Source organism: Rhinopithecus roxellana, chromosome 5 (genome assembly GCF_007565055.1).
Source record: "Rhinopithecus roxellana isolate Shanxi Qingling chromosome 5, ASM756505v1, whole genome shotgun sequence".
Taxonomy (NCBI): domain Eukaryota; kingdom Metazoa; phylum Chordata; class Mammalia; order Primates; family Cercopithecidae; genus Rhinopithecus; species Rhinopithecus roxellana.
Window position 1 is genome coordinate 36,250,536 of NC_044553.1, and position 25,810 is coordinate 36,276,345.

Here is a 25,810-nt window from a genome sequence, read left to right on the forward strand (position 1 = left end):
GGAGGCATGAGGCACAGAGAACCGAACGCCTGGGGCCAGGGGCATCCGTGTAAACCGAAGAGGCGCTCAGACTCGGAGCGCAAGGCCCGGGACCCCCTTCGCTGCCTGCTTTGACCTCCCTTCCCCCATGCTGGAGAAGCAGGGCCCGGGCCCGGTGCGGGAACGGGGAGGAGGTAAACCAGTCCTGTCACTGCACTGAGACAGGCTGGAAACGGCACATGCTCTACGGGCAGAGGCCACGGCCGGTCCAGACCGGACCCCGAAAACTAGACACATCTCCACCCCCAGAATTCCATTCCCTGCGCCTCACCAGGTCGTAGTCCTCCTCATCATCGCACATGAAATCATCCTCCATGTCAGACATCTTGGCCGGGAGGGGGAGGAGAAATTGGAGACAACCTCCTCCCACAATCCTCCGCGGCTCAGAGGCGTCAGTCTCAGCTTCTTTCCGCCTTCCCGTCCCTCTTAGAGGAGCTGTTTCCTGCCGGAACCAATTATCTCGACCTCTAGATGATTCGCTACGTCTCCAAAAGAGACTGCACCGCCCCCCTTTTCCTCCGAAGCGGTTGGTGCCTTAGCAACTAAACCTAGCAACTGGGACATCGTCAGGTGCTGCGGGTCTCAGCCAAAGGGCGTCAGAAACTGCTCTCGTAGCGAGCAGTTTCCAGCCTCCTGGGTAAGGGAGCAGTCTCCTCCCTTGCTTGGGACTCCGGAAGCATGTCATTCCGGTGAAAGTAAGGGACAGCTTAGGACCAGAAGCCTTTCGCGGAGAAAAGGCTGGCATGCCCGTTCTATATGACAGGTATTATTTCTGCTATCATTGTATGTGTGCATTTAGCCCACACATTGCGGTGGGTGTTCCTAAGATATTTGGAGTACTTTTCAGCAACACAGTTTACACTTAATGCTTGTTATATTTGTAGTTGACAAAACAATTCTATGGATATCCCAAATTAGGTATGCAGCTATCAGTTGAGTTGCCTTAAATCTTACTTAGTTGTTCAACGAATTATAAACTTACCTTTACAACCCTTGGGACCAAATTAAGGTAACAAAGACTGGTTTTTTAAAAAAAATACGTTACTGTGAAACCGAGGGCACCATGTTATGAGGAGATGGGAGCTGCGGTGACTCGCGGGATAGGAATTTCAAGAGAACCGAGCGGAACGGGAAATCGGCAACAAGAAGCCCTCTCCGGCTCCCAGGCACCCCTATACCTACAGCCTCCTGTCAGAGCGGATTAGTTTCTATCCAGAAATTAAGGGAGAGATTGCTCGTAAAGATGACAAGCTGCTGTCATTTCTAAAATATGTTTATGTTGATTCCAAAGATCCTCTGTCTTCCGTGCAGGTGAAAACTACTGAAACACGTCAGGAGCCAAAGGAATTCAGATTGCCAAAAGGCCATCACTTTGATATGATAAATATTAAGAGTATTCCCAAAGGCAAAATTTCCATTGTAGAAACATTGACACTTTTCAGTAATCATAAACTCTATCCAGAAACATGAACTGCTGAGAAAAGAGTGCAAGAATATCATTTAGAACAGAAAGAAGTGAATTCCCTTCTTAAATATTTTGTTATTTTTGAAGTCAAAATCTTCCCTCCTGAAGACCAGAAAGCAATACAATCAAAATGAAGAAAATTACAAAAATTTCCTATGTGTACTCCTCATCCCTCATCCTGTATATTTTCTCATTTTTGCATATTAAATTACGTTAATTACCAAGTATTTAATGCTCTCATTGTGAGAGCATACTCTTAATATTTATTGAGCTCCCTGAATTTTCAAGATTGCCATGGACTGTATTTTGTTTTCTTTTAATTTGGTTTAGGCATGTTTCATATGTACATGTTACCATGACTATCAACACATCTGTACCTTTATTTTAAGTAAAAGAGTTAATTTGTTATTTTAGACACATCGTACCAACTTTTAAATTGGTCATAAGACCCCTTGGGAAGTGTCCTGAATCTCTCATTTAAGTTTTCCTTTCCAAGTTAGGTGTTTAGTTCATTCTTCATATGTGATAGTGAAAGTAAAAGCTTTCCTGACTCTTAAGACTGACATTTTCTTGTTAGGGAAAGAGACTCAATAGTAAGGTAGACTAATAGTATTTCCCAAATAAAGGCACAGAGGAGAAAATAACGAATCAATAGAATCTAACTAAAATTACTACCCCAGGGAATAAGAAGTATTGAGGATTTATTTTATTTTGAATTGGTTTTAAGTATGGAATAATTGCCTTTGCAGTTATAAAAAGTAATTAGTGGTGTTTACAAAATGTTGGGAATTTCTGCTTTGACAAATAGGTAAGTCCCATGGCCTTCAGAGAGGGAGGCAATAGTGGAAACTTTTGAAAAAGTAATTTCTCTGGATTTAACATGAAACTAGAAAAATTTAAAGAATAATTAAATAAAAAAACCATGGTAAATGAAATTTGGGGATTTTATACATAGTTTCGGATGTTAATACTGGTTGAGAGAAGAGAGAAAAAATAGCAAGTAGAAGCAGAGAACAGGATCATTGGAAGGGACCTGAGAAATTGCTGCTTCATCCATTTTAGCAAACTTACTAGTACGGCATGTACCAGTACTAGGATCTTGAGTAAGAGTGTGTGAGTTTAGCTCTGCCTGATACATTACTACTTGTGGGATCTTTGGGCGACTATATCCTTTTTGAGATTGAATTTCTTCTATAAAATGAGCATAATGCTGCCTTACTTAAATTTAAGAGTTATCATGAAGATAAATGAAATAGTAAAGGACTACAAAAGACCAAGGAAATATGATTTTTTTTTGTAGTGGAGAAACAAACGCCTGGGGAAGATATATGACCTAAGGTTTCTGTAGTTTATGACCTAACCAGGCCCAGAACTTAGTTTTTCAAATCCTAGTAGTGTGTTCTTTCTGATGTGCCAAAAAGCAGCACACCTCAGAGAAGGGAGTAAGTGTGAATTATGGGTACATTGGGGTTATCAGTTTGCTTCTGAGGGAAGATAGGCACCACTACTTCCCAGAGATGCCCCTGGAAATGATATAGAAGATGCTAAAGAATTCAACATGATGACAGAATGAGGCATTTGTAGTAATGCTGATAACAGAAAAATGGACTAAGTGGAAAATTTGTAAGCATGTCTTTGAATATAGATTTGTTATGTGAACAAACTACCTAGTTTATTTTTAGTTCAATACAATAATTGTTTTAAAAAAACAAATAACTACTCAATATAAAATGCATTTTAAAACTCCTGTAAATCAGTCAAAACTTTATTCCATTTGTCATAATGGTCACTAGTTGAGTCACTAATACTAGTACACTCTATTTCTGAGCCATCTTTATTCATTTCTACATTGTGTGGTTAGGCAGCTGTTATATGGTGTCACATGATAAAGGATTTCTTCCCATACCATTAAAAAAATACATTACTATTACACAAAATCATTGGCAGAATTCAAAATAAAGAAAAAATGAAATAAAGGGGAAAAACCGCTTTTCAAATAGGTAGCATTTCCATGTAAACTTCCAGTTCTGTCCACATGAATCCACAAATGTTATGTAGTTAAGCATAGATATAGATTTGGATTCTTTTTGCATCTATATAGCAGCATAGGTCGATGTTTGGTTGGTTGTTTATATTTAGAGACAAGATCTTGCTCTGTCACCCAGACTGGAGTGCGGTGGCACCATCATAGCTTACTGCAGCCTTGAACTCCTTGGTTTAAGTGATCTTCCCATCTTAGCCTCCTCAGTGGCTGGGACTTCAGGTACATGCCACCATTCCTGACAAATTTAAAATTTTTTTTTGTAGAGACAGGGGTCTCACTATATTGCCCAGGCTGGTCTTGCAATCCTCCCACCTCAACCTTCCAAAGTACTGGTATTACAGGTGTGAACCACATTGCCCAGTCTTAAAATATATGCCTAATACTAATTATTTTAGTGGCTGTGTAATAATCCCTCGTTGAATGTACCAGTGCACCATAATTCATGCCATTATTATACATTCAGAGTATTGCAGAAATAACACTATTTTAAGCAATTCTGCAGTGAATATCTTTGAAATTTTATTCTTTAAAAAATAATTCTGGCTGGCGCAGTGGCTCACACCTGTAATCCCGGCACTTTGGGAGGCCGAGGTGGATGGACCACCTGAGGTCAGGAGTTCGAGACCAACCTGGCCAACGTGGTAAAACCCTGTCTCTATGAAAAATACAAATAAAATTAGCCAGGCATGGTGGCGGGCACCTGTAATCCCAGCTACTCAGGAGGCTGAGGCAGGAGAATCTCTTGAACCAGGGAGGTGGAGGTTGCAGTGAGCCGAGATTGCACCATTGCACTCCAGCCTGGGCAACGGAGCAAGACTCTGTCTCAAAAATAAATAAATAAATAAATAAATAAATAAATAAATAAATAAATAAAATAAACAAACAAACCGAAAGAAAGAATTCCAAGTTCCAAGAAGAGAAATTACAGGCTTGATTCTTTTTTAGTAATTACTTGAATTGAGATCTTTTTGATCATAGTTCTTTTAAGTTGTATTTGCAACAATAATGTGTTCTCACCTATAAATACAAATATTTTTCCCTAACAATCTTTTCTTCTCAATGTTTTATTATGATAAATTTCAAGCATACGTAAAATTGTAATAATAATAGTACAGTGGACGTGTATATACCCACTATCAGCCATGATTGTATGTATGTGTGTGTTCCCTGTATCAGTTGAAAGGAGGATTCAGATATCATGACACATCACCCCTAAATGCAGCTATGTGTATTTCCTAAAAATAAGAACATTCTCCTATATAATCACATCATTGTTACATATAAGATTAATAATATTTGCCAGGCATGGTGGCTTGTGCCTATAATCCCAGCACTTTGGGAGGCTGAGGCAGGTAGATCACCTGAGGTTAGGAGTTTGAGACCAGCCTGGCCAACATGGAGAAATCCCGTCTCTACTAAAAATACAAAAATTATCCAGGCATGGTGGCGCATGCCTGTAATCCCAGATACTCAGGAGCCTTAGGCAGGAGAATCGCTTGCACCTGGGAGGCGGAAGTTGCAGTGAGCCAAGATTGTGCCACTACACTCCAGCCTGGGCGACAGAGTGAGTTTTTCTCAAAAAAGAAAAAAAAAAAGATTAATAATAATTCCCTATCATTCAAAATCCAGTTTATATTCAAAATTACCATATTAAGTGTAGAACCTAGAATTGGAAGAGCCTTTAATGATATCACTTTACAGTCTAAGGCTTCCCAAATCCCACAGTAGAGATTCTGATTCAGTAGTTCTGAGTGGAGCTCAGAAACCTATACTTGTAACTTTACAACAAAATAAAACTCCCTAAACTTGGGGAGACTGTACATCCTGTTTTCCTGGGACAGATCTGGTTTAGTACTGTTGACCCATCATAATAGTAATAACACCCAGGCCGGGTGTGGTGGCTCACACCTGCAATCCTAGCACTTTGGGAGGCTGAGGTGGGTGGATCACGAGGTCAAGAGATTGAGACCAGCCTGGCCAACATGATGAAACGTCTCTACTAAAAATACAAAAATTAGGTGGGCTTGGTGGCGCGCGCCTGTAGTCCTAGCTACCTGAGGCTGAGGCAGGAGAATCGCTTGAACCAGGGAGGCGGAGGTTGCAGTGAGCTGAGATTGTGACATTGCACTCCAGCCTGGTGACAGAGCAAGACTCCATCTCAGAAAAAAAAATAGTTAAGAGCACCCATCACTTTCAGAAGTTGGACAATAAATCACATGGTTATTCTACTTGTAATTGTTCAAAAGAGAAAATAGGATCCCGAGGTAGTTAAGAGGTTTATTTGCTCAGAGTAATCAAAGTTTCATAGTTTTACTTTGTACACAAGATAGCAGTTGCAAAATGGATAATATGCTTAACAAATGAATACTGATCACATACATGTAACTGCATATTGATTTACATGTAAATATATTACATAATTTGCTGCTTTTAAATGTAATGCCTTATTCCTACAATGGGAAAATAAGTATGCAAATAAGGTGGTAAGTAGGAAGACTGGGTGAATGGCAGCTAAATTTTGAATAGAATTTCCTTGGCCATGACCAAATTTTTTAAGTCCAGTCTGGAAATTTAGTAACAGCAGTTGAAAAGGTCTTCATTGTGCAGAACATGCTGCTTGAGTACACAGGTGCTAATAAGTGCTTGTTGGATAAATAAACATGTTAATAGATTAATCTTTTTGTATCACACATCAAAATCTTTTTCTGTCCTTAAAAATCCATGTAAATGTGACCTCATTCACATAGCCTATCCTGAATACTTTATACAGTTAAGATAGTCTCTTTTATTTTTTTCTTGACATTAATTTTATTCAATGGTGAATAATAGAAAATTGTAATTTCAACAGAGTGCATTTGTGTGACATGGTGCCCTTGTTGAAAGTGGATCCTATGTTTTTAAAACATATTTTCATAAACTGGCATTATTGAGGTATTATTCAGTAGCTTGATTTACCTCAATAAGGCAAATTAAGCTACACATACTTAACATATACAACTTACTTATTTATTTTATTTTATTTTTTGAGATGGAGTCTTGCTCTGTTGCCCAGGCTAGAGTGCAGTGGCACGAGCTCGGCTTACTACAACCTCTGCCTCCTGGGTTCAAGCGATTCTCCTGCCTCAGCCTCCCTAGTGGCTGGGATTACAGGCGCCCACCACCATGCCCAGGTAGTTTTTGTGTTTTTAGTAGTGACGAGGTTTAGCCATGTTGGCCAGGCTGGTCTTGAATTCCTGACCTCAGGTGATCCACCCACCTTGGCCTCCCAAAGTGCTGGGACTACAGGCATGAGCCACCACTCCCAGCCTTACAGTATAGAATTTAATGAACTTTGACATATGTATACACCTGTGAAACTATCATGACACAAGATAATGAACATATTATCACTGCAAAAGTTTCCTCATAGATTCCTTGCAGAAATTTCTCTCCTCCCCCTTAACTTTTCCCAGGTAACTGCTGATCTACTTTTTGTCACTATAGATTAGTTTACATTTTCATGAATTTTATATAAATGGAATCATGCAATATGTACTCTCATTTTCCTGATTTCTTTCACACATAGTATAATTATGTTGAGATTTGAGATTTGTCCAGGTTGTTGCATGTATCAGTTGGTTGTTTCTTTTTATTGCTGAATATTCATTACATGGATATATTACAATTCATCTTACCCACTTATCTATTGATATGTTTTTTTCAGTTTGTGGCTAGTATAAATGAACCTGCTAAGAACATTTGTGTACAAGTTTTTGTGTGGACATATGTTTTGTTTCTCTTGGGTAATTTATGGTAGACAGACTCTATGGTGGCTAACCCATTCTATTTCCTTGAATAATTATTTGCCTTTTGGGTGTGAGTGGGATCTGTGACTTGCTTTTAAGTAAGATACAGCAAAGGTGATAAACATGATTATATGTACATGGTTACATTATACAAGATTGTTAAGTCAATCCTGATAGGAAAGATGATCTCCTTTGCTGGCTTTGAGGAAGGCAAGTGCCCATGTTGGGAAGGACGACACAACAGGGAGCTGATGGTGGCATCTGGCTAGTAGCCAGCCAGAAAAAAAAAAAAAGTGGTTTTAGTTTGACAACCCACAAGCAACTGAATGCTGCTAACAGCCATGTGCTCTTGAAAGTGAATCCTTCCCCAGTTGAGCCTCAGATAAGCCTTTGTGAGACCCTAAAACAGAGGACAGAAAATTGTGAGACAATAAATGTATATTTATTTATACTACTACATTTGTAGTAATATTGTTATGCAGAAATAGATGTGAATACAGGTAAATATCTTGTAGTGAAATGATTGGGTCATATGGTAGGTATATATTTTAACTTTTTAAGAAACGCTCAAACTGTTTTCCTAAGTGATTTTACCATTTTGCATATCCAACAGCAGTGCATAAGAGTTCTGGTTGCTCTACCACATCCCTGCCAACATTTAGTGTGGTCAATCTTTTTAACTTTAGCTACTCTAGCAGGAATGTAGCAGTATACTATTGTAGTTTTAATTTGCATTTACTTAATGACTAATGTTGAACATTTTTTGTGTGCTTATTTGTCATCCACATATCTTCTTTGGTGAAATCTTTTTTAAATATATTTTGCCTATTTTTAAAATTGGGTTGTTTATCTTACAACTGTTGAGTTGTAAGAGTTTTTTATGCTTTTTGTGTTGTATTTATCTTTGTCATACTCAAGGGCACTGAGATTTTCACTTACTTTTTTTTCTGGAAGCTTTATATAGTTTTACCTCTTACATTTAGGTCTATGATCCATTTCAAATTTAATTTTCATATATAGTGTGAATGAATGTGGAGGTTCATTATTTTGCATATGGATATCAAATTGTTCCAGCATCATTTGTTGAAAAGATATGTTTTTTCTATTGAGTTGTCTTGGCATCTTTGTCAAAAATCCAATGACAGTTTAATTGCCAGCATAATTTGATCCTTTAAAAATATATTTTTCATAATTGTATGCTATCTTGTATTACAATTATTTCCATTCATTCATTATTAAACAGAAAACTCCTTGAGGACACAACTATCTTTCTTACTTCTGAATCCTCTGAAACGCAGCATATGCCTTGCTTATAGAAGATTCTCAGTGAAAATGTGATGTGTTTAAGTGCACTTTAGCATTCATGACTCTTCACTGGCCTTGGCTGAGTCATACCAAACGGGTTTATGATTTGGCATCCTTTCAGACCAATTATCTTTTAAATTTTTTTTGCTGTATTAATTTGGGGAAACTGAACACTGTGTTAGAAGAGCAGAAAAAGAGGACTCCTTTTGTATTAATAAAGGTCTGGAAAGAAAACTCATGGCATACTCAGGGAAGTTAACAGAAAAGTGTTTAATGAAGGGACTATTTATAGAGATAGAGGCAGGATTAAGGGAACCAACAACTACTTACACTAAGCCTTCAGAATGCTCCAGACTGCAATTATATCTTTCATCTCTATAGTTAACATAGGAGGAATATGCTGATAGAGTATGATTAAGCATTGAAGGGGTTCAGAATATGCCACCCCAAAGTATGCTACTTTGGTCTAAGTATTATTTTGAGCTGAAGCCAATTGACAACCAATAGATGCAGTTATGTCAGTCACTGGAGAGCCTTAGCAAACGTATTCCAAAAAAAAAAAAAAAAAGAAAAAATTGCTTAAGTTAATAATCATAATCAGCTCCGCATTGAGGTGGGCAACATTGGATGGTTATGATAAGGTGAGGAAAGAATTGTCTAATTTGAAGATTCTTGGTACTATATTTAGTTTCTGGGTTAAGAAATAAAAAAGAAGGCTGGGTGTGGTGGCTCACGCCTGTAATCCCAGCACTTTGGGAGGCCGAGGCAGGTGGATCACCTGAGATCAGGAGTTCGAGATCAGCCTGGCCAACGTGTTATAACCCCATCTCTACTAATCATACAAAAATTAGCCGGGCGTGGTGGTGCATGCCTGTAATCCCAGATGCTCCAGAGGCTGAGGCAGGAGAATCGCTTGAACCCGGCAGGCAGAGGTTGCAGTGAGCCGAGATTGTACCATTGCACTCAGCCTGAGTGACAAGAGCAAAACTCCATCTCAAAAAAAAAAAAAAAAAAAAAAAAAAAAAAGAAATAAAAAGGAAAAGACAAAATATAGTTTTAAATTGGGGCAACTTGGTCAGGCTAATGTACACTGTAAGCTTGAAATGTAAACTTCTAATTTCAGAATCTAAATTTTTTTTTATTCAATTTCATTTTAATCATGGAATACATACTAGATGCAGAGTTTGCATCAATTTTTGTAACATATTCATTTATTTGCTTAACTAATTTTAATTTGCCATAAAGCAGGAGCTTTTTGTTTATGTTTATTGTTGTGTCCCCAGTGCCTGGAATTGTGCTTAGAACATAGTAGCACAGGGAAACTTTTGTTGAATGAATGAATGAATTAATGATAGAATAATGGATGAAACATAGAATATGAATTCTAGTGGAGGTGACAGATAATATGTATAAAAATCAATATATAATGTAATTTCAGATAGCCTTAAAGACAGCACACCCGATTTAGGTGATAGAGAATAACTGGAGAGAATGTTGGGATGGTTTTTAAAATCTTCATAATAACCCTATGAAGTAGTTGTTTTTATCTCCCTTTAGAGAAGAAGAATTTCAAACTTACCTAGGGTCGCAAAGTAGCTGAACCACACAAATCCAGTTTCATTAATTGATTCTTTCATTAAACATTCCTTGAGTGCCTGCTCAACACTGAGCCTGAGTCTGTAAAATCAGAGTAAAACAGTTTTTGCCTTGAGGGAGCTTATAATCTAGCTCTGTGCTGTCTAATATAGCAGCCACTTGTTTCTCATCAGAATTCAGATATGCTGTAATTGAGATATGCTGGAATTTGGAGACTTATTATAAAAAAGTAAAATTTCTGAATAATTTAAAATATTATATTTAAAATGATATTTTGGTATATTAGATAAAATATTAAATTCAACATTTCTTTTTACTGTTTTGAAAGTGGCTTCTAGAAAATTTAAAATGACATGTTTGACCTGCATTGTAGATTCTGATTCAGTAGGTCTGGGCCCAAGATAATGTGTTTCTAAAAACTTTCAAGTGATGCTGATGCTGCTGTTCTGAGGACCACACTTTGAGTAGCAAAATTTAGACTAGGCAGAAAACACAAGTAATTAGAGGACTGATGTGATGCTTTGTATGACTGGGCAAGCAGAAGGTGCTTAGAGGCTTCATTTTGTTTTGCCTTGTTTTTCACTCTGCAAAACAATCTATGTTCAGTTAAAGCATTTTTGCACAACTTTTATTTCCTCCATAACTACATAAATACAGATTTCTCTGATTCATGAGTTTATTTTTTGCCATTTAATGATTGTATACACTAGAGAGCAGTATCTATTCTATATACATAAGAATAAGGAGCCAGGTGCGGTAGCTCACGCCTGTAATCCCAGCACTTTGGGAGGCCGAGGCGGATGGATGGCCTCAGGTCAGGAGTTTGGGACCAGCCTGGTCAACATGGTGAAACCCCACCTCCACTAAAAATACAAAAATTAGCTGGGCGTGGTGGCAGGCGCCTGTAATCCCAGCTAGTCGGGAGGCTGAGGCAGGAGAATCACTTGAACCCGGAAGGCGGAGGTTGCAGTGAGCGAGATCGCGCCATTGCACTCCAGCCTAGGCGAAAAGAGCAAGACTTGGTCTCAAAAAAAAAAAAAAAAAGAAGAAGAAGAAGGAATGGAATGTAGCATCATTATAAAGAAGACATAAAGAAGTATTACGTATTATTTACTATGATGAGAAAATATCCAAAATAGGTCACTGAAGTAGTCTCCCAATTGTGAACAATAGTTTTTATTATAAGTCAAAATAGGAAATATTTTCCAGGAATTGCACAAACAGATTAAACCACAGAAATAACATTATTCCAGATAAATGGTCAATCCCTCTATGGTCTTAGACACTTAGTTTTGGATAGAGATAGGCCCAGGGAACATAGAAAACTTCCTGAAGGAAGTGATTTCTAAGCTGAGAAACATCAATAGGCATTAGCCAGGTCTGTAAGACTCTTAACACCCATGCTTTGACTCATATTTTGGATCAAGTTTTTGTTTTATGTCATTTTAGTGTTTGTTTTGTTTTTGTTTAGTTTGCTATAATATTTTATCTGAATGGAGACTAATATCCTTTGAGGATAAACAATTTCAAGTTTATTAATTAGGTATCTGTTTAAGACTCCATTATAATATACCATTTATTAGTTTATAATTCAGATTCTAAACCTATTGTAACTGTGCCTACTTGCAAAAAGCAAAGAACCAAGAGATTCAGGATTTGTGAAAATAAAAGTACTGTAAGATATAAATGTTTAAATATTTTCTTTTCTTTTTTTTTTTTTTTTTTTGAGACGGAGTTTCGCTCTTAGTTGCCCAGGCTGGAGTGCAATGGCGTGATCTCGGCTTACTCAACCTCCCTCTCCCAGGTTCAAGCGATTCTCCAGCCTCAGCCTCCCGAATTGCTGGGATTACAGGTGCCCGCCACCATACCTGGCTATATTTTTGTATTTTTAGTAGAGATGGGGTTTCACCATGTTGACCAGGCTGGTCTCAAACTCCTGACCTCAGGTGATCTGCCCGCCTCGGCCTCCCAAAGTGCTGGGATTACAGGGGTGAGCCCTGCGCCCAGCCAAATGTTTAAATGTTTTCACTATTAGATATGTCTAATAAGAACTAAAGGAATATCTTCTTGAAATTGAAAAGGAAATAATATTTTTCTATCCCATAAGGATTGTCGGAAAGGTTTAAAGAGAAAATAATATATGCAAAGTGCTTACTTAGCAAGATGCCTAGCATTAGGAAGGTAGTATAAGAAAGTAATGTTAGTTTTGTTTTTGGTGTCTATTTGGGGTTATCTAGTAGTTTGGACAGGTTATTTTAATAACAATACTTTATGAAAATTATAAGGTACACATTTTAATTTTTGACAAGGATTCTAATAATTTCAATAATTTAAGCACAGTTTACTGGGGTCTTAACAAAGGTCACACATTCAGAAGTGGTATGGCCTTTAGGCTAGGAGTCTAGAGACCTAAGTTTTAATTCTAGCTCTGTTATCTTGTTGTATTTTGGACCAATCATTTCAAAAAAGGATGTTTTACTAGTTGCTCTGTAAGGTGCTTTCTAGTCTGCATCAGTTTTGTTGAGACTGCAATAGCAATGTATCCAAGATCCAAACTAATGATTTGCCATCTGGTTTCATTTAGCAAAGTTAATGTTCAGTCATCAAATACACATTCAATAGGAAGTATTCTTTTATGAAACAGTTCCTACAGTCATTTTTTTAACCCTGTATAAAATGAGTTTATTTTGGACTATTAAAAAATTTCAAAACTTTAAAATTTATTATTTTTCAACTAATGCAAAATATTACATTAGAAATATCTGAATAAAAATGATTCTGGGCCGGGCGCAGTGGCTTACGCCTTTAATCCCAGATTTTGGAAGGCCGAGGTGGGCGGATCATCTGAGGTCAGGAGTTTGAGACCAGCCTGGCCAACATGGTGAAACCCCATCTTTACTAAAAATACAAAAATCAGCCGGGTGTGGTGGTGGGTGTCTGTAATCCTAGCTACTCAGGAGGCTGAGACAGGAGAATCGTTTGAACCTGGGAGGTGGAGGTTGGAGGTTGCAGTGAGCAGAGATCGTGCCACTGCAGTCCAGCCTGGGCAACAAAGAGTGAAACTCCATCTCAAAAAAAAAAAAAAAAAAAAAAGATTCTGTTCTTTTCTGTATTTACTGATGTTCTTAAACATCTTACATTTTTTAAAATTTAGGTTACCTCCCTCTTGAAACTATTTACAAGTGACAGTGATGACTCCTGTTACTCAAAATTAAACCAAAATGAACATCAAACTGGGATTTATTGGGGCTCAGAAACAAGAAGATACAATTCATTCATTTGAAAATGATAAAGAGGGACTGAAATAGTAGTGAGAAAGCTGCCCTGAGACCAGAGTAACTTTGTTTCTTTGAAGTACCATTTACAGTAATAACCCAAAGGGGTGCCAAGGGGCTGCCACTCTTTGGCTACACTTTATTGTTCCTTCATACTTGGTCTCCATGTGTCCTTCCGTATACAGAAGAGGGAAGGACACATGGAGACAAAGTATGCATATACATACAGAAATTCTGGAGCAGCAGCTTACTGATGTATACAACTTACAGAATCTCTCTGAGTTATGCTACTACCAGTAGTATGTTGGGCATGTTGGCCCAAACTTCCTTAATCAGGAAACTTTGGATAGGTGTATTGCTAGCGGCCTTCACTTGGGTTTGATCTCAACATTTCTGTGGTGCAAAGTGCACTAGATTGAGAGTTAATAGATCTGAATTTTAATTCCAATTTTGCTCCCAATGATCACTGTGACCTAAGGGACATCACTTCATCCTTCATCGTTCATTCACTTTATCTTATCTATTCATTAACAACTAATCTGCCTGCCTGCCTCCAGTTGCTTTCTAGTGGTAGTGATGATGGAGGTGGTGAGACACACAATAAATACGTAAGCAAATAGGAGAACTATGAAGGAAGGAAAAGTAAATGATATACTAGGGATAGTGCACTTTTTAAAATAGGGCATCTAGGATTTCTCTAGGTAAGTGAAAAATGAAGAGGTTTAACTGGATGCTAAGGGGTCTTGCACATTAAAAGGCATGTGTTTCCGTCTTTTCAGAACTGTGTTCTAGGAAGGCCTACGAATGCCTCTAACTATAAATGCAAATCTATTTAAATCAAGTGATACATCAATTTTTCGTTGCTTGATTTGGAAATAATCCGCAAAAGAAGCAATAGCTAAACATTTTAGTGTTGTTTGGGGAGTAGCTGCTGGACAATAAAGACCAAAATAAAGACCAAAACATAACTTACAAACAAAACAAAACAAAAAAACACAGCCCAAGACAGATCAGAAACTAGGTGTATGCAGGGCGCCAGGTTATGACACTGTTCTCAGACATCCACATGGCGCAAAAAGAAAACCTCACTAGGCAGCTTCGCACGTGCTCGGCGTAGGGGCTCCTGCGAGGTCCTAGTCCCTCCCTCGGAGCTAAGAGCGGAACGGAGGCTGTACCTGACTGCTGCTTGGAGGAAACCCTGGCTGAATCCAGGGAGGAGGAGCCAGAGGCGGGGCGATTGGAAGCAACCACCTCTGCGAAGCTGCAGGATTTCCGCAGGGCGGGGGCTCGTTATCTCCCGGAAGAAAACGGCTCATGTCACAGAAGTCTCGTGATTGCTCTGGGAGCTTTGCTTAACCACTTGGAACTACAGAAGAAAGAAGGATCTAGCGAAATATGGCTGCAGAGAGCCCTGCTATGCGTCGGGTCCAGGTGGCAGAACATCCCAGGTTGGGGAGAGGAGACGCCGGGCTTTGGGATCTCCTGGGTTGGCTAGGTGTAGTTCCGGTCCACAGCATTTGGCTGCTCCCTTGGGGCGCTGCTTTTGGTCCCGGGGAGCAGGTAGAACCCTTGGGATTCTATAAGGACACGTGGCTGGGCTTGCAAAAAAGATCACAATGCACATACTACCAGGGGTTGTATGTTTTTTGCTTCATCCATGCTGATTCTTGTTTTCCTTTTCTTGCTGTAATTAGTGCGTTCTTTCTACTGGGCTTCAGCAGAAATGCCCAAATCCACACTGTTACATGCCAGTTGATACTGCTTTTTAAAAGTCTTCTTTCTAAATATTCATTGAAAACAAACACCAAAACCCTCTTGGTCTCTGCATCCTCTTTAAAAAACAAAAAACAAACAAAAAAACACGAGAATCTCTGAACTGCCACTTAGGGAATTAATTTGATGGCAGTCCCTAGCTACAGAGTAATCGTTTAGTGATGTCTCGGGGAGGATCTTTTCAGTTACAGGTACTTTGTAGAAATACTTTATTCTGACTAATGAGGCTGAAGTCTCATAAAATGAAGTTTCTCACCTGCTACTTTAGCCAAGAACTTTTCTGACTCTGCCTTTGCTGTTTTTGTTTTTTGTTTTTGTTTTGAGACGGAGTTTCGCTCTTGTTGCACAGGCTGGAGTGCAATGGCGCTATCTTGGCTCACCGCAACCTCCGCCTCCCGGATTCGACTGATTCAACTGCCTCAGCCTCCCGAGTAGCTGGGATTACAGGCATGCACCAGCACACCCGGCTACTTTTGTATTTTCAGTAGAGACAGGGTTTCTCTATGTTGGTCAGGCTGGTCTCGAGCTCCCGACTTCAGGTGATCCGCCCGCCCCGGTCTCTCAAAGTTTGGGGATTACGGGCATGAGCCATCGCGCCTGGCGTCTGCTTTTGCTGTTTTTAGCCTTTTTTATGTTAACTTTTTTCTTTGACATCAAGTCCTTAAGCTCTTCCTACTTCGTTTATTACCACCATGTGTCAATTGATGATAATATATTTTACTACAACTTGAAAATGTTCTTTGATCCTTAAACCAGCAAACAGGGTGTCTTTAGTTATCAGAAAGAAACATAATTTCTTATTATAGAGTCCAGCACAGCTTTGGACTACTTCCCAATGTCTTTGAATGTTTTAATATACTCTAGAGGTTCTTGTGTAGCACTGTTGCCCTTATATATTTGAATGAATTAAAACGCAGTGTTAAAGGCATGCTTCCAATAAGATTAATGAGAAATTTGCTACATGAAAATAACCTGATCCCTTGTAGTTTTTTTTTGTTGTTGCTTTTTTTTTTCTTTTTTTTGAGACAGAGTCTTGCTCTGTTGCCCAGGCTGGAGTACAGTGGCGCGATCTCTGCTCACTGCAACCTCCGCCTCCTAGGTTCAAGCCATTCTCCTGCCTCAGTCTCCCGAGTAGCTGGGATTACAGGTGCCGCTACCACGCCTGGCTATTTTTTCTGTTTTTGGTAGAGACGGGGTTTTGCCATGTTGGCCAGGCTGGTCTTGAACTCCTGACCTCAGGTGATCCGCCCGTCTTGGCCTCCCAAAGTGCTGGGATTACAGGCATGAGCCACGATGCCCAGCCTGTAGTTTAGTCTTTTACATAAAACATATTCATGTGTAAATTCCTAATGTGTTTCCATTTTATGTGATTTTAATACTAAAGATCAACATTTGTATCTATATTTACTCTGTTTGGGGGAGGATGGTGTAACAATATTGGTACATGTACTCAAAGTGAAGAATTGCTTACTGAATTTCCTTAGTGTTCCTTCTTGCTTTTCATGACTTTCATATTATTAATTCATGCAACAAATATAAATATTGTTAATATTTCTCTGTATTATCCACAGAAGAGATCATAATAGGTAAGCTCTGCCATTTTCCTGTTGTTCATTTGTGCACAAAATGCAATTATTAGCTTCATGCAATGTTTTGTTTGCAGGAATCTTTTGCAGCCACTTACTCATTTTAGGAGGGATGTATTTTGTTAAATCTAAATAGTATAATCTATAAATTCACCTAACCGGTCAAATATTGCAATATGCTGAGAAGGAAAAAAAAATGAATAAATGGTCAGCCTGCCTCCTTGTGGAACTCTTGTTCTTTTTCAGGATGCTTCTTCAACCTCACAAGGCATGTGATCCTTTGAGTAAAGGCACTGGTCAACCGTATTATACATTTTAGTAAAACTTAATTTCCTTTTTATTATTTTTATGTAAAAATCAAATAGAAATTGAAGTTCTAATATTTTCTTTCTGTGTCCCACTCTTGTGTGGTACCTGTACTGTAATACTCTAAATTTCTCTGTTCTGGCTTTCTTTGCATTCTTAGCAAGCTATATCTCTTTACTTTCTCTTTTGGATTAAGTTTCTAAACTTGTTGGATTATTGTTATTTTTGTAGCAGTTTTATTGACATTCACGTATCACATAACTAATTCATTTAAAGTTTGCAATTAAATGAGTTTAGTATATTCATAGAGCTGTGCAACCATCACCATAATCAAATTTAGAATGTTTTCTTCTCAGAAAGAACCCCGCCATCTCTTGTATTATCACACCCCAGAACTCCATTCCCTTTCCCCTCACCTGGCCTTAAACAACTACTAATCTCTTTTCTGATTTATAGATTTAGTCACTTTGGACATTTCAAATGAATGGAATCATAGAAAATGTTTGTTTTTTTGGTGACTGGCTTCTTCCATGTGGCATAATGTTCTGAAGATTCATGTATCAGTACGTCATTTAACATGTATCAGTACATCATTCCTTTTTATCATCAAATAATATTCTAGTTTATGGATACTCATTTTGTTTATATATTCAACAATTGATGGACATTTGGGTTGCCTCCACCTTTTGGCTGTTATGAATAATGCTTGCTGCTGTATGAACACATTCTTTGGTCTCTATTCTACCAGTTGAGCTAGCAGGGTGACACTGAATACATTCTTAATATTAAAAATTTGGATTAATTAAAAGTATATTCAGTAAAGCCTGAAAATCCCTGTTTCTTTCCTGATTGTTTCTGATTTCTACCCTAGACTGCCAATTTCTACTTCCCTTCTTAGAAGTTATCCATTTGGTTTGTATCCTTATAATATCATTGTGTCCTTATATCATTGTTACTATATTTTATAAAAATGATATATTCACTTAAGTCCAATAATTATATGATATTTGCTGTTTTTTGCTTACTTTTTTCATTTAATCTTTCTCAGATATCCTGGTATATCAGTTCATACAGATATATTTCATTATTTTTATTTATTTTATTTTATTTTTTGAGACAGAGTCTCGCTCTGTCTGCTGGAGTGCAGTGGCGTGATCTTGGCTCACTGCAACCTCCACCTCTTGGGTTCAAGAGATTCTCCTGTCTCAGCCTTCCAAGTAGTTGGGATCACAGGCATGTGCCACCATGCCTGGCTAATTTTTGTATTTTTAGTAGAGACAGGATTTCACCATATTGGCCAGGCTGGTCTTGAACTCCTGACCTCAAGTGATCCACCCACCTTGGCCTCCCTGGGATTACAGATTGAGCCACTGTGCCCTGGACTATTTCACTGTTTTTAAGGGCTGAGAGTATTTTGTAGTATGAATACTATTATTTATTTAACCACTCAACATTTAGTACACTTAGATTTCTAGTTTTTCTCTCTTGTAAACAATGCTGCAATAAACATCCTTGTGTGTGTATATATGTATGCACACAGAGAGCCTCCAGTGTGGACTGAAGGTGCTCTAACTTTGAGTAGGGAAGAGGAAGTTTGGGTTTTAGGCCCCACAGAGTCTGTGTGTATGTATATATACATATACATATATATACATACACACATGAAATATATATGTGTATATATATTCTCTGAGCATTTGTCTGAATTTTTTAAAGCTTGTTCATAAAAATGGAAGCAGAGCCAAAGGTAATAAACATTAAAAATTTTGATAGCTATTGTCAAATGGCCCTGCAAAAAAGATGTTATTGGATTGTCTATTTCTTGTTTTTTTTTTGTTTGGTTGTTTCTTTTGTTTTTAAGATAGAGTCTCGCTCTGTTGCTCCAGCTGGAGTGCAGTGGCATGATCTCGGCTCACCACAACCATTGCTTCCTGGGTTCAAGCAATTCTCCTGCCTTAGCCTCCCAAGTAGCTGGGATATAGGTGTGTGCCACCACGCCTGGCTAATTTTTATATTTTTAGTAGAGATGGGGTTTTACTATGTTGGCCAGGCTGGTCTCGAGCTCCTGACCTGGTGATCTGCCTGCCTTGGCCTCCCAAAGTGCTGGGATTACAGGTGTGAGCCATGGCACTTGGCCTATTTCTTGTTATTTTTAGAAACTCTTTTTATATGCATGTATTTTTGTATGTATATGTATTTTCAATAGAAATCATTTATTCTATATATATTATTAATAGAGTTTCTAGTTTAACTTTATGACACCTTTTGTTGTGTAGACATTTTATAATTTATGCAGAGTCATATGTTGAATAATAATGATGATAGCATTTTGTCTTCACCCTTGTTTTAATGTGTCATCCAAATGACCACCACGGTGGCGCGAGGTAGTAGAAAGGAGAGCTTTATTGGCAATATCAGTTTGTAGACCAGGAAGAGAGAGTCTCCAGTGTGGACTGAAGGTGCTGTAACTTCGAGTAGGGAAGAGGAAGTTTGGGTTTTAGGCTCCACAGAGTCTGTCTTATAAAATAGAATCATACATATTTGGCAGGTTTTGGGGAAAAGCCATACATATTTATGAGGGGAGCCAAGCACATAGGCAGTGGGTAAACATATATGTAACATACATCCCATGTTCACTTTGTGGCAGGTTTTACCGTTAAAATGAGATGGAATTTGGCTCTTTACATCAAAAGGTGAACTATAGGACACAAAGACAACTAGTGCACAGCCTCTATAGGCTGGCTGAAACTGGCTTAAGGTCTGCAGTTGTTTATCAGAAAAGAATGTTTGTAAGGCTGGTCCTCTGTCTGATCAGAGTTGTAGTGGTCTGGATCATGAGTCAGACTTAGGAGGTGTCCAATATTGCTAGGGGATTTAGCCAGAGTGTCGTTTTACTTGTAGCCATGAGAATTTAAGAAGTTGTCATGCCTCAACCTGTAACTTTTGTTACCTTAACTTTAGGGTCCCCCTTACTTGATAAAGGGGCATCTACTTTAGTTTCTCAGATCACAAATGGAAATGCTTCTAATATTTTGCCATCAAATAAGATGTTTGCTGTTTCTGAACATCGTTTATTAAATTAAGGACATGCCCTTTTCTAGTAGGTGAGAAAAGAACAATAGCTCTGAGCCATCTGAGCTATGTGAGATGTGCAAAAATTTATCAGGCCCAGAGAGACATGAATATGGCACTTTAGTCGCATCCCTCGCCCTCCTTGCACCCATGTGCCAGGGGGCAGTCATTTAAAGGCCTTTTCTTCCTAACTAGCTGCTTCCCCTGTTATCTTTATGTTCCTGTAATCTGTGATGCAAAGAACAATGTACAGCCGATCAATAGGTTATGCTATTTTAATGTAAATTCTTGGTAAACAAATTAGGAACCACCCCATTTTTTTCCTTTAAAAACCACTAGTAACTACTGCTAATCAGAGGGTATATTCATGTTAACTTGAATCTGTGCTCCTGGGTTGCAGTCTTCAAACTTGGCCCAAATAAACTCTGTGTTAAGTTTGCCTCACTTTTTTTGTCTTTAGATCAATGCATGACAGAGGTTTAAAAATAATTTTATTTTATTTTAAAAAATAGGGAATAGTTATGAAAATACATTTGTTTCTTCTTTGGGTTTTTTGAGAGGATCGTGAAGTCATAGAATTTTCCTCTTTTTATTCTGTTAGCATAGTGTATTTAATCAACAGATTTCTGGTGCTGATTACCTTCACATTCCTGGAATGAACTCTGCTTGGTCACATAGGTTATTTTAGGTAATTACTGCATTACATTTATCAACATTTTATTTAGAGTTTTTCTATCTATTTTCACAAGTGAGATTAGCCTGTAGTTTGCTTTTGAGGGCCATTCTTGTCAAGTTTAAGCATCTGGGTTAGACTAGCCTCCTAAAATAAGATGGGAAACTTTCCACAGCTTCTATTATTTAGAATTATTTATAAAAAGAAAAGACCATTTTTTTTCCTTGAAGATCCAACTAACTTTATAACACTTTTTGGGCTTTGTTTCTGACAACTTTTCTATTTCTTTATTTTTAACCTCTTGTGTCAATTTTAGAAATTTGTATTTTTTCTAGACAAATCAGCCTTCTGGATTTAAAAATTTTTAAATCCTTTTAAAATTTATGTTTGTCTGTTATTTCTAGTATTGGTTATGTTTAATGACACTCAAAGTTTTTTTCTATATTATTGTTTTTTTAATTGAAGAAACACCTTGTAATTTTTAATCCAATCTGCTATTTTCCCCTAGTTCATTAAATTTTGCTTTTATCTGTTAATTTGTTTCTTCTAATTTCTTTAATTTCTTTTTGCTAGGTTCCTGTGTTATATGCATACTTTATTTATTTTCATTATTTCTTTTCTTTTTGTTTTTAAATAATTTATTTTAAACCTATTATACCACACAGTATGTTTTAAACACTGCCATATAACCCCCTAATTAGATAAAGACAAAAACGTTTATCTTATTAGAAACAAGATACATCATCACTTATAGAGTTTTCAAACATTATTGCACTTTAACTTTCATAATTTGACAAAGAATTCATGAAACAATCTACAGACTAGTTTTAACAGACAAATAACACTTGTAAGCAGACATGACTGTCCTAAATTGTTTTTTAGGTATCAATTTTACAAACATTACTTACATTAGTAGCAACAGTGGAGTTGGAGAGTATTGCGCCTTTTCCAAGATGCACGGTGAGAATCACCAGGAGTGTGGTGGAACTTATGACCCTACCAAGGCCACGGATCTTTTGGCCTGCAGGTGTCAGCCCATGCATCACACTTTGCTTGTGGACTGGTTTGGTTATCCACTGGGTGTCAGGATTTTTTCTGACAGCTTTATGGAATGGATGAATGGGGATAACCTCAAACATTTTGTGTGTTGAATCTTCACCAAAGTAAGAACTCAGGACTCTCAGTCGGGCATGGTGGCTTATGCCTGTAATCCCATCACTTTGGGAGGCCAAGGTGGGTGGATCACTTGAGGCCAGGAGTTCAAGACCAGCCTGGCCAACATGGTGAAACCTTGTTTCTACTAAACATGTAACAATTAGCTAGGTGTGGTGGCGCACGCCTATAATCCCAGCTACTCTGGAGGCTGAGGCATGAGAATTGGTTGAACCCAGGAGGCGGAGGTTGCAGTGAGTGGAAATTGTGCCACTGCACTCCAGCCTGGGTGACAGAGCAAGACTCTGTCTCAAAAAAAAATAGAAAAGAAATATATATATATATATATATAGAGAGAGAGAGAGAGAAAGAGAGAGAGAGAAATAAAATGTATAAATATGTCTGTATATATGTATAAATAAAAATATATATGTACATGTATATATGTATATGTGTGTGTGTGTGTGTGTGTGTGTATGTGTGTATATATATATGAATTTAGTACTCTTACAATCCCACAGTGGAGTCCAGCTTTCTCCTCTTCAATGGACTTCGAGCATACTTTAGCTGGTTAACACCACAATGGACACGCTTGCTATAAGCTGCGCCCTTAGGAACTGGGCATTTTCGGCCACCATGGTGCACAGGAATCCTATATATAACGTAACCTTGCTTGACCTTGTAGCCCAGTCAGTGCACTGTTTTGGGCTGGGTGGGATGTGGAGCCCTGTGGTAGAGCAGAGAGCTGTCAGTACTGCTAGCAGGGACTCTCAGAAGATAGTGCATGATATCAGACTGTTGCTTCTTCCATAGCTCCTGGATGTACTTGTATGCAGCTCTCTTGGCTTACCTGATGGCTCTTGCCAGACAGAAAGGAAAGCGCCTTTCTCCCCCATGATTTATTTTATTATATGAATAGAAGGCTAGAACATTTTCTGAGTGCCATTATGGTTGTGTCTCATGGGTTTTGATACGTAGACCTCTCATTATTTTCAAAATAGCTATAGCTGTGGCCTTAATTTCCACTTTCCTTCAACTTCTTGCTCATTAATTTGCTCTTCAACCCTTTTCATTCTTCTATTCAACCTACTATTTTTATTTTCACCATCATAACCTTGTTTTCTAAGATCTCTAATATAATTATAGTTTTATTTTTGTTTAATTTTTGATCTTGGAGAAATTTATTGTGATGAAAGAACAAAACAGAGATTCAAATTCACCCTCCTTTCCCAATGATAATTACCATACTTTGAAATTCCACCTATAACATATATTAAATTCTCAAATATAACAGTAATAATAGTAATAACTATAATTATTTTATACTTATAAAACCCTCAAACAAACCTTTGCAGTGAGTTCTAGTATTAGCCTCAGTTTGTAGGTGAGGAAATTTGAGGCGTAGAGCAACTCATACAAATTAACATAATTAATGTTATAACCAATTGTTCTTAAATTAGTATTAAAAATTAGCATTTTCTATAATGCCATGCCTCGATATCGTGATATTGAAGAGAAAACAAGCACAGACAGGATGGGGGACTTGCCCAAGGTCACAATGGAAGACTGAAAATACATGTCATAGCTCCTGAAATTTTAATTCATTCATTTCTGCAGTTTGCCACATGGTCTGAGAGAATTAGTCCTTTTAGTAAAGTCCATTTCATTCATGACAGTCATAGCTTTGTTTCTCAAGTTCTGTTACTAATACTGCTATTCTTTTTTCTTTGTTTCTTTTTCTTTCTTTTTTTTTTTTTTTTTTTTTTAAGATTTTAAGTCAAAAGAGCATGCAGAGCACCAGAGTCAGCAATTCGTGCTGCAGTACTTTGCCCAATTCCCCTTTTAACAATATGATCTTTGTAGGAGCTCTTGTTTTCATATTGAAATGCTCATTGTATTTTTGGGGGGGCATACTTTCAGTGACTGCATTAAGACACAAGGTCTTGTTGGTAGCTCACCTAGAGGTGAAATACAGCTACTTACCCCAATTACAGCCCACCATTCATTATTAGAGGATTAGGTATGAAGTTTAGAAAAACACTGTTCACTTCAGTTCTTTCTGTTCTTAGAGAAAAATGCTTTCCTTGTTTGCCTCCATGCATTTGAATTTCAAAGGTAGTAATGTTGTATAGTAAGCCTCTTGGTGATGAAGCAGTTACAAGCCATGAACGGACTGCCTTCCCAAGGAAGTCTAGGGAAATGACAAAGTTTTATAATTCAAAATAATTTCATTAAGACACATTTTAGGAGACTTATTCTAACTCTGCTGTTAGCACTTCTTGTTATTTGTGTTTGTAGTCCTTATAAAAACAAATTAATAAGGATTCAAGTTCAGGAGAACTTGAATTTCATCTGTATATGATTTTCACAGGCAGAAACATTAACCCCTATTAAGGCTAGCAGGATTACCTAAACCGGAAAAGTGGGAGTTATACTTAATCGCTCTCTTTCCCACATTTAATTGTACCAATTCCTTTGGATTTGACATTTTAAATATCACCTTAATTTCACCCTTCTCTACCTATAGCTTTAAAGTATTTTCAGCATTTCTCTCTAGATATATTATGATGAACTGCTATTAGATCTCTTTATTTCTACAATCCAAATTCCACACACTACCCAGTGAGCTTTTTCAAATGCAAAATTGATGATTTACTTCATTTTAAAATGTCTGTTCACATCCATTGCCTGTATATTGAAAGCCAGGTTTCTCAATATGGCATAATAAGGCCCTTTAAGATCTGAGGCTTGATACCCTCCAACCTCCTCCCCTCCTGTTCTCTTCTGATGTTCTTAGAACCCTGTTTGTAGTTTTCCGAATGCAGTATGCTTGGGCCTTTTCATGCCAATTTCCTAGAATGCTTCACCCTACCCCACCTGTCTGACATCATCCTTTAAAATTTATTTCAAACATTACATCTTTGGGAATCCTTTAACGTACCTTCCCTCTTTTTGATTTATCTTGCCACTCATATTCTCTCATAGCAGGGACTAAATGATGTTTCTTTGTGCTCCCAAAGGACTATGTTTGGCCAACTTGTCACTCTGTATTGTTCCCCTGTATTGTGACTTTTGGCTTACCTATTTTCCTCTTTTGCTAGACCCTTCCTCTTCCTCTTCCTCTTCATCTCCTCTTCTTTCTTTTGAGACAGAGTCTCACTCTGTTGCCCAGATTGAAGTGCAGTGGCACAATTATGGCTCACTGCAGCCTTGACTTCCTGGCCTCAGGTGATTCTCCTACCTCAGCCTCCCGAGTAGCTAGGACTACAGGCATGCATGTGCCATGGTGCCCAGCTAATATTTTGTATTTTTTGTAGAGATGGGGTTTTGCCATGTTGCCCAGGCTGGTCTGGAATTCCTGAGCTCAAGTAATCTGCCTTGCCCTCCCAAAGTGCTGGGATTAAGTACATGAGCCACCGCACCTAGCCAACTTTTAAATTTCTTAAGGCCAAGGATTCTTACTCATCTCCTTTCAAAGAGTACTTAGTAAAGCATCAGTAAATGTTTCTTTTTTTTAAAAAAGACTTTTTTTTTTTTTAAACAGAGTCTTAATCTGTTGCCCAGGCTGGAGTGCAGTGGTGCCGTGGCACGTTCTCGGCTCACTGCAGCCTCCACCTCCTGGGTTCAAGCGATTCTTGTGCCTCAGCCTCCTGAGTAGCTGGGATTATAGGCGCCCACCACCAGGCCTGGCTAATTTTTGTATTAAAAAAAAAAGTTTTTTATTTTGAAATACTTTTAG

At 38.0% G+C, this 25,810-nt stretch overlaps 2 protein-coding genes and 2 pseudogenes across 8 annotated transcripts in view; 2 read left to right on the plus strand and 2 right to left on the minus strand.

The window, feature by feature from the left end:
• COPS2 (COP9 signalosome subunit 2) overlaps window positions 1-441 on the minus strand; it is a 49,281-nt gene extending 48,840 nt beyond the window's left edge. For 2 of the 3 annotated variants that reach the window (XM_030931647.1, XM_030931645.1), the window contains exon 1: window positions 311-441. In XM_030931647.1, coding sequence (XP_030787507.1) covers window positions 311-364 — 54 coding nt within the window. In that variant the 5' untranslated portion in view covers window positions 365-441. The remainder of the gene's footprint in view (window positions 1-310) is intronic. The other variant, XM_030931646.1, reaches the window with a different exon arrangement.
• Window positions 442-564: 123 nt separating this feature from the next.
• Window positions 565-25,810, plus strand: part of GALK2 (galactokinase 2) — a 224,419-nt gene continuing 199,173 nt past the window's right edge. For 2 of the 5 annotated variants that reach the window (XM_030931648.1, XM_010356620.2), the window contains exon 1: window positions 14,791-14,957. In XM_030931648.1, coding sequence (XP_030787508.1) covers window positions 14,905-14,957 — 53 coding nt within the window. In that variant the 5' untranslated portion in view covers window positions 14,791-14,904. Of the gene's footprint in view, window positions 803-14,598; window positions 14,958-25,810 lie in introns of those variants that run through there. The other 3 variants (XM_010356622.2, XM_010356623.2, XM_030931651.1) reach the window with 3 other exon arrangements.
• On the plus strand, window positions 1,116-1,669 carry LOC104656915 (annotated as a pseudogene).
• Window positions 21,829-24,073, minus strand: LOC115897433 (annotated as a pseudogene).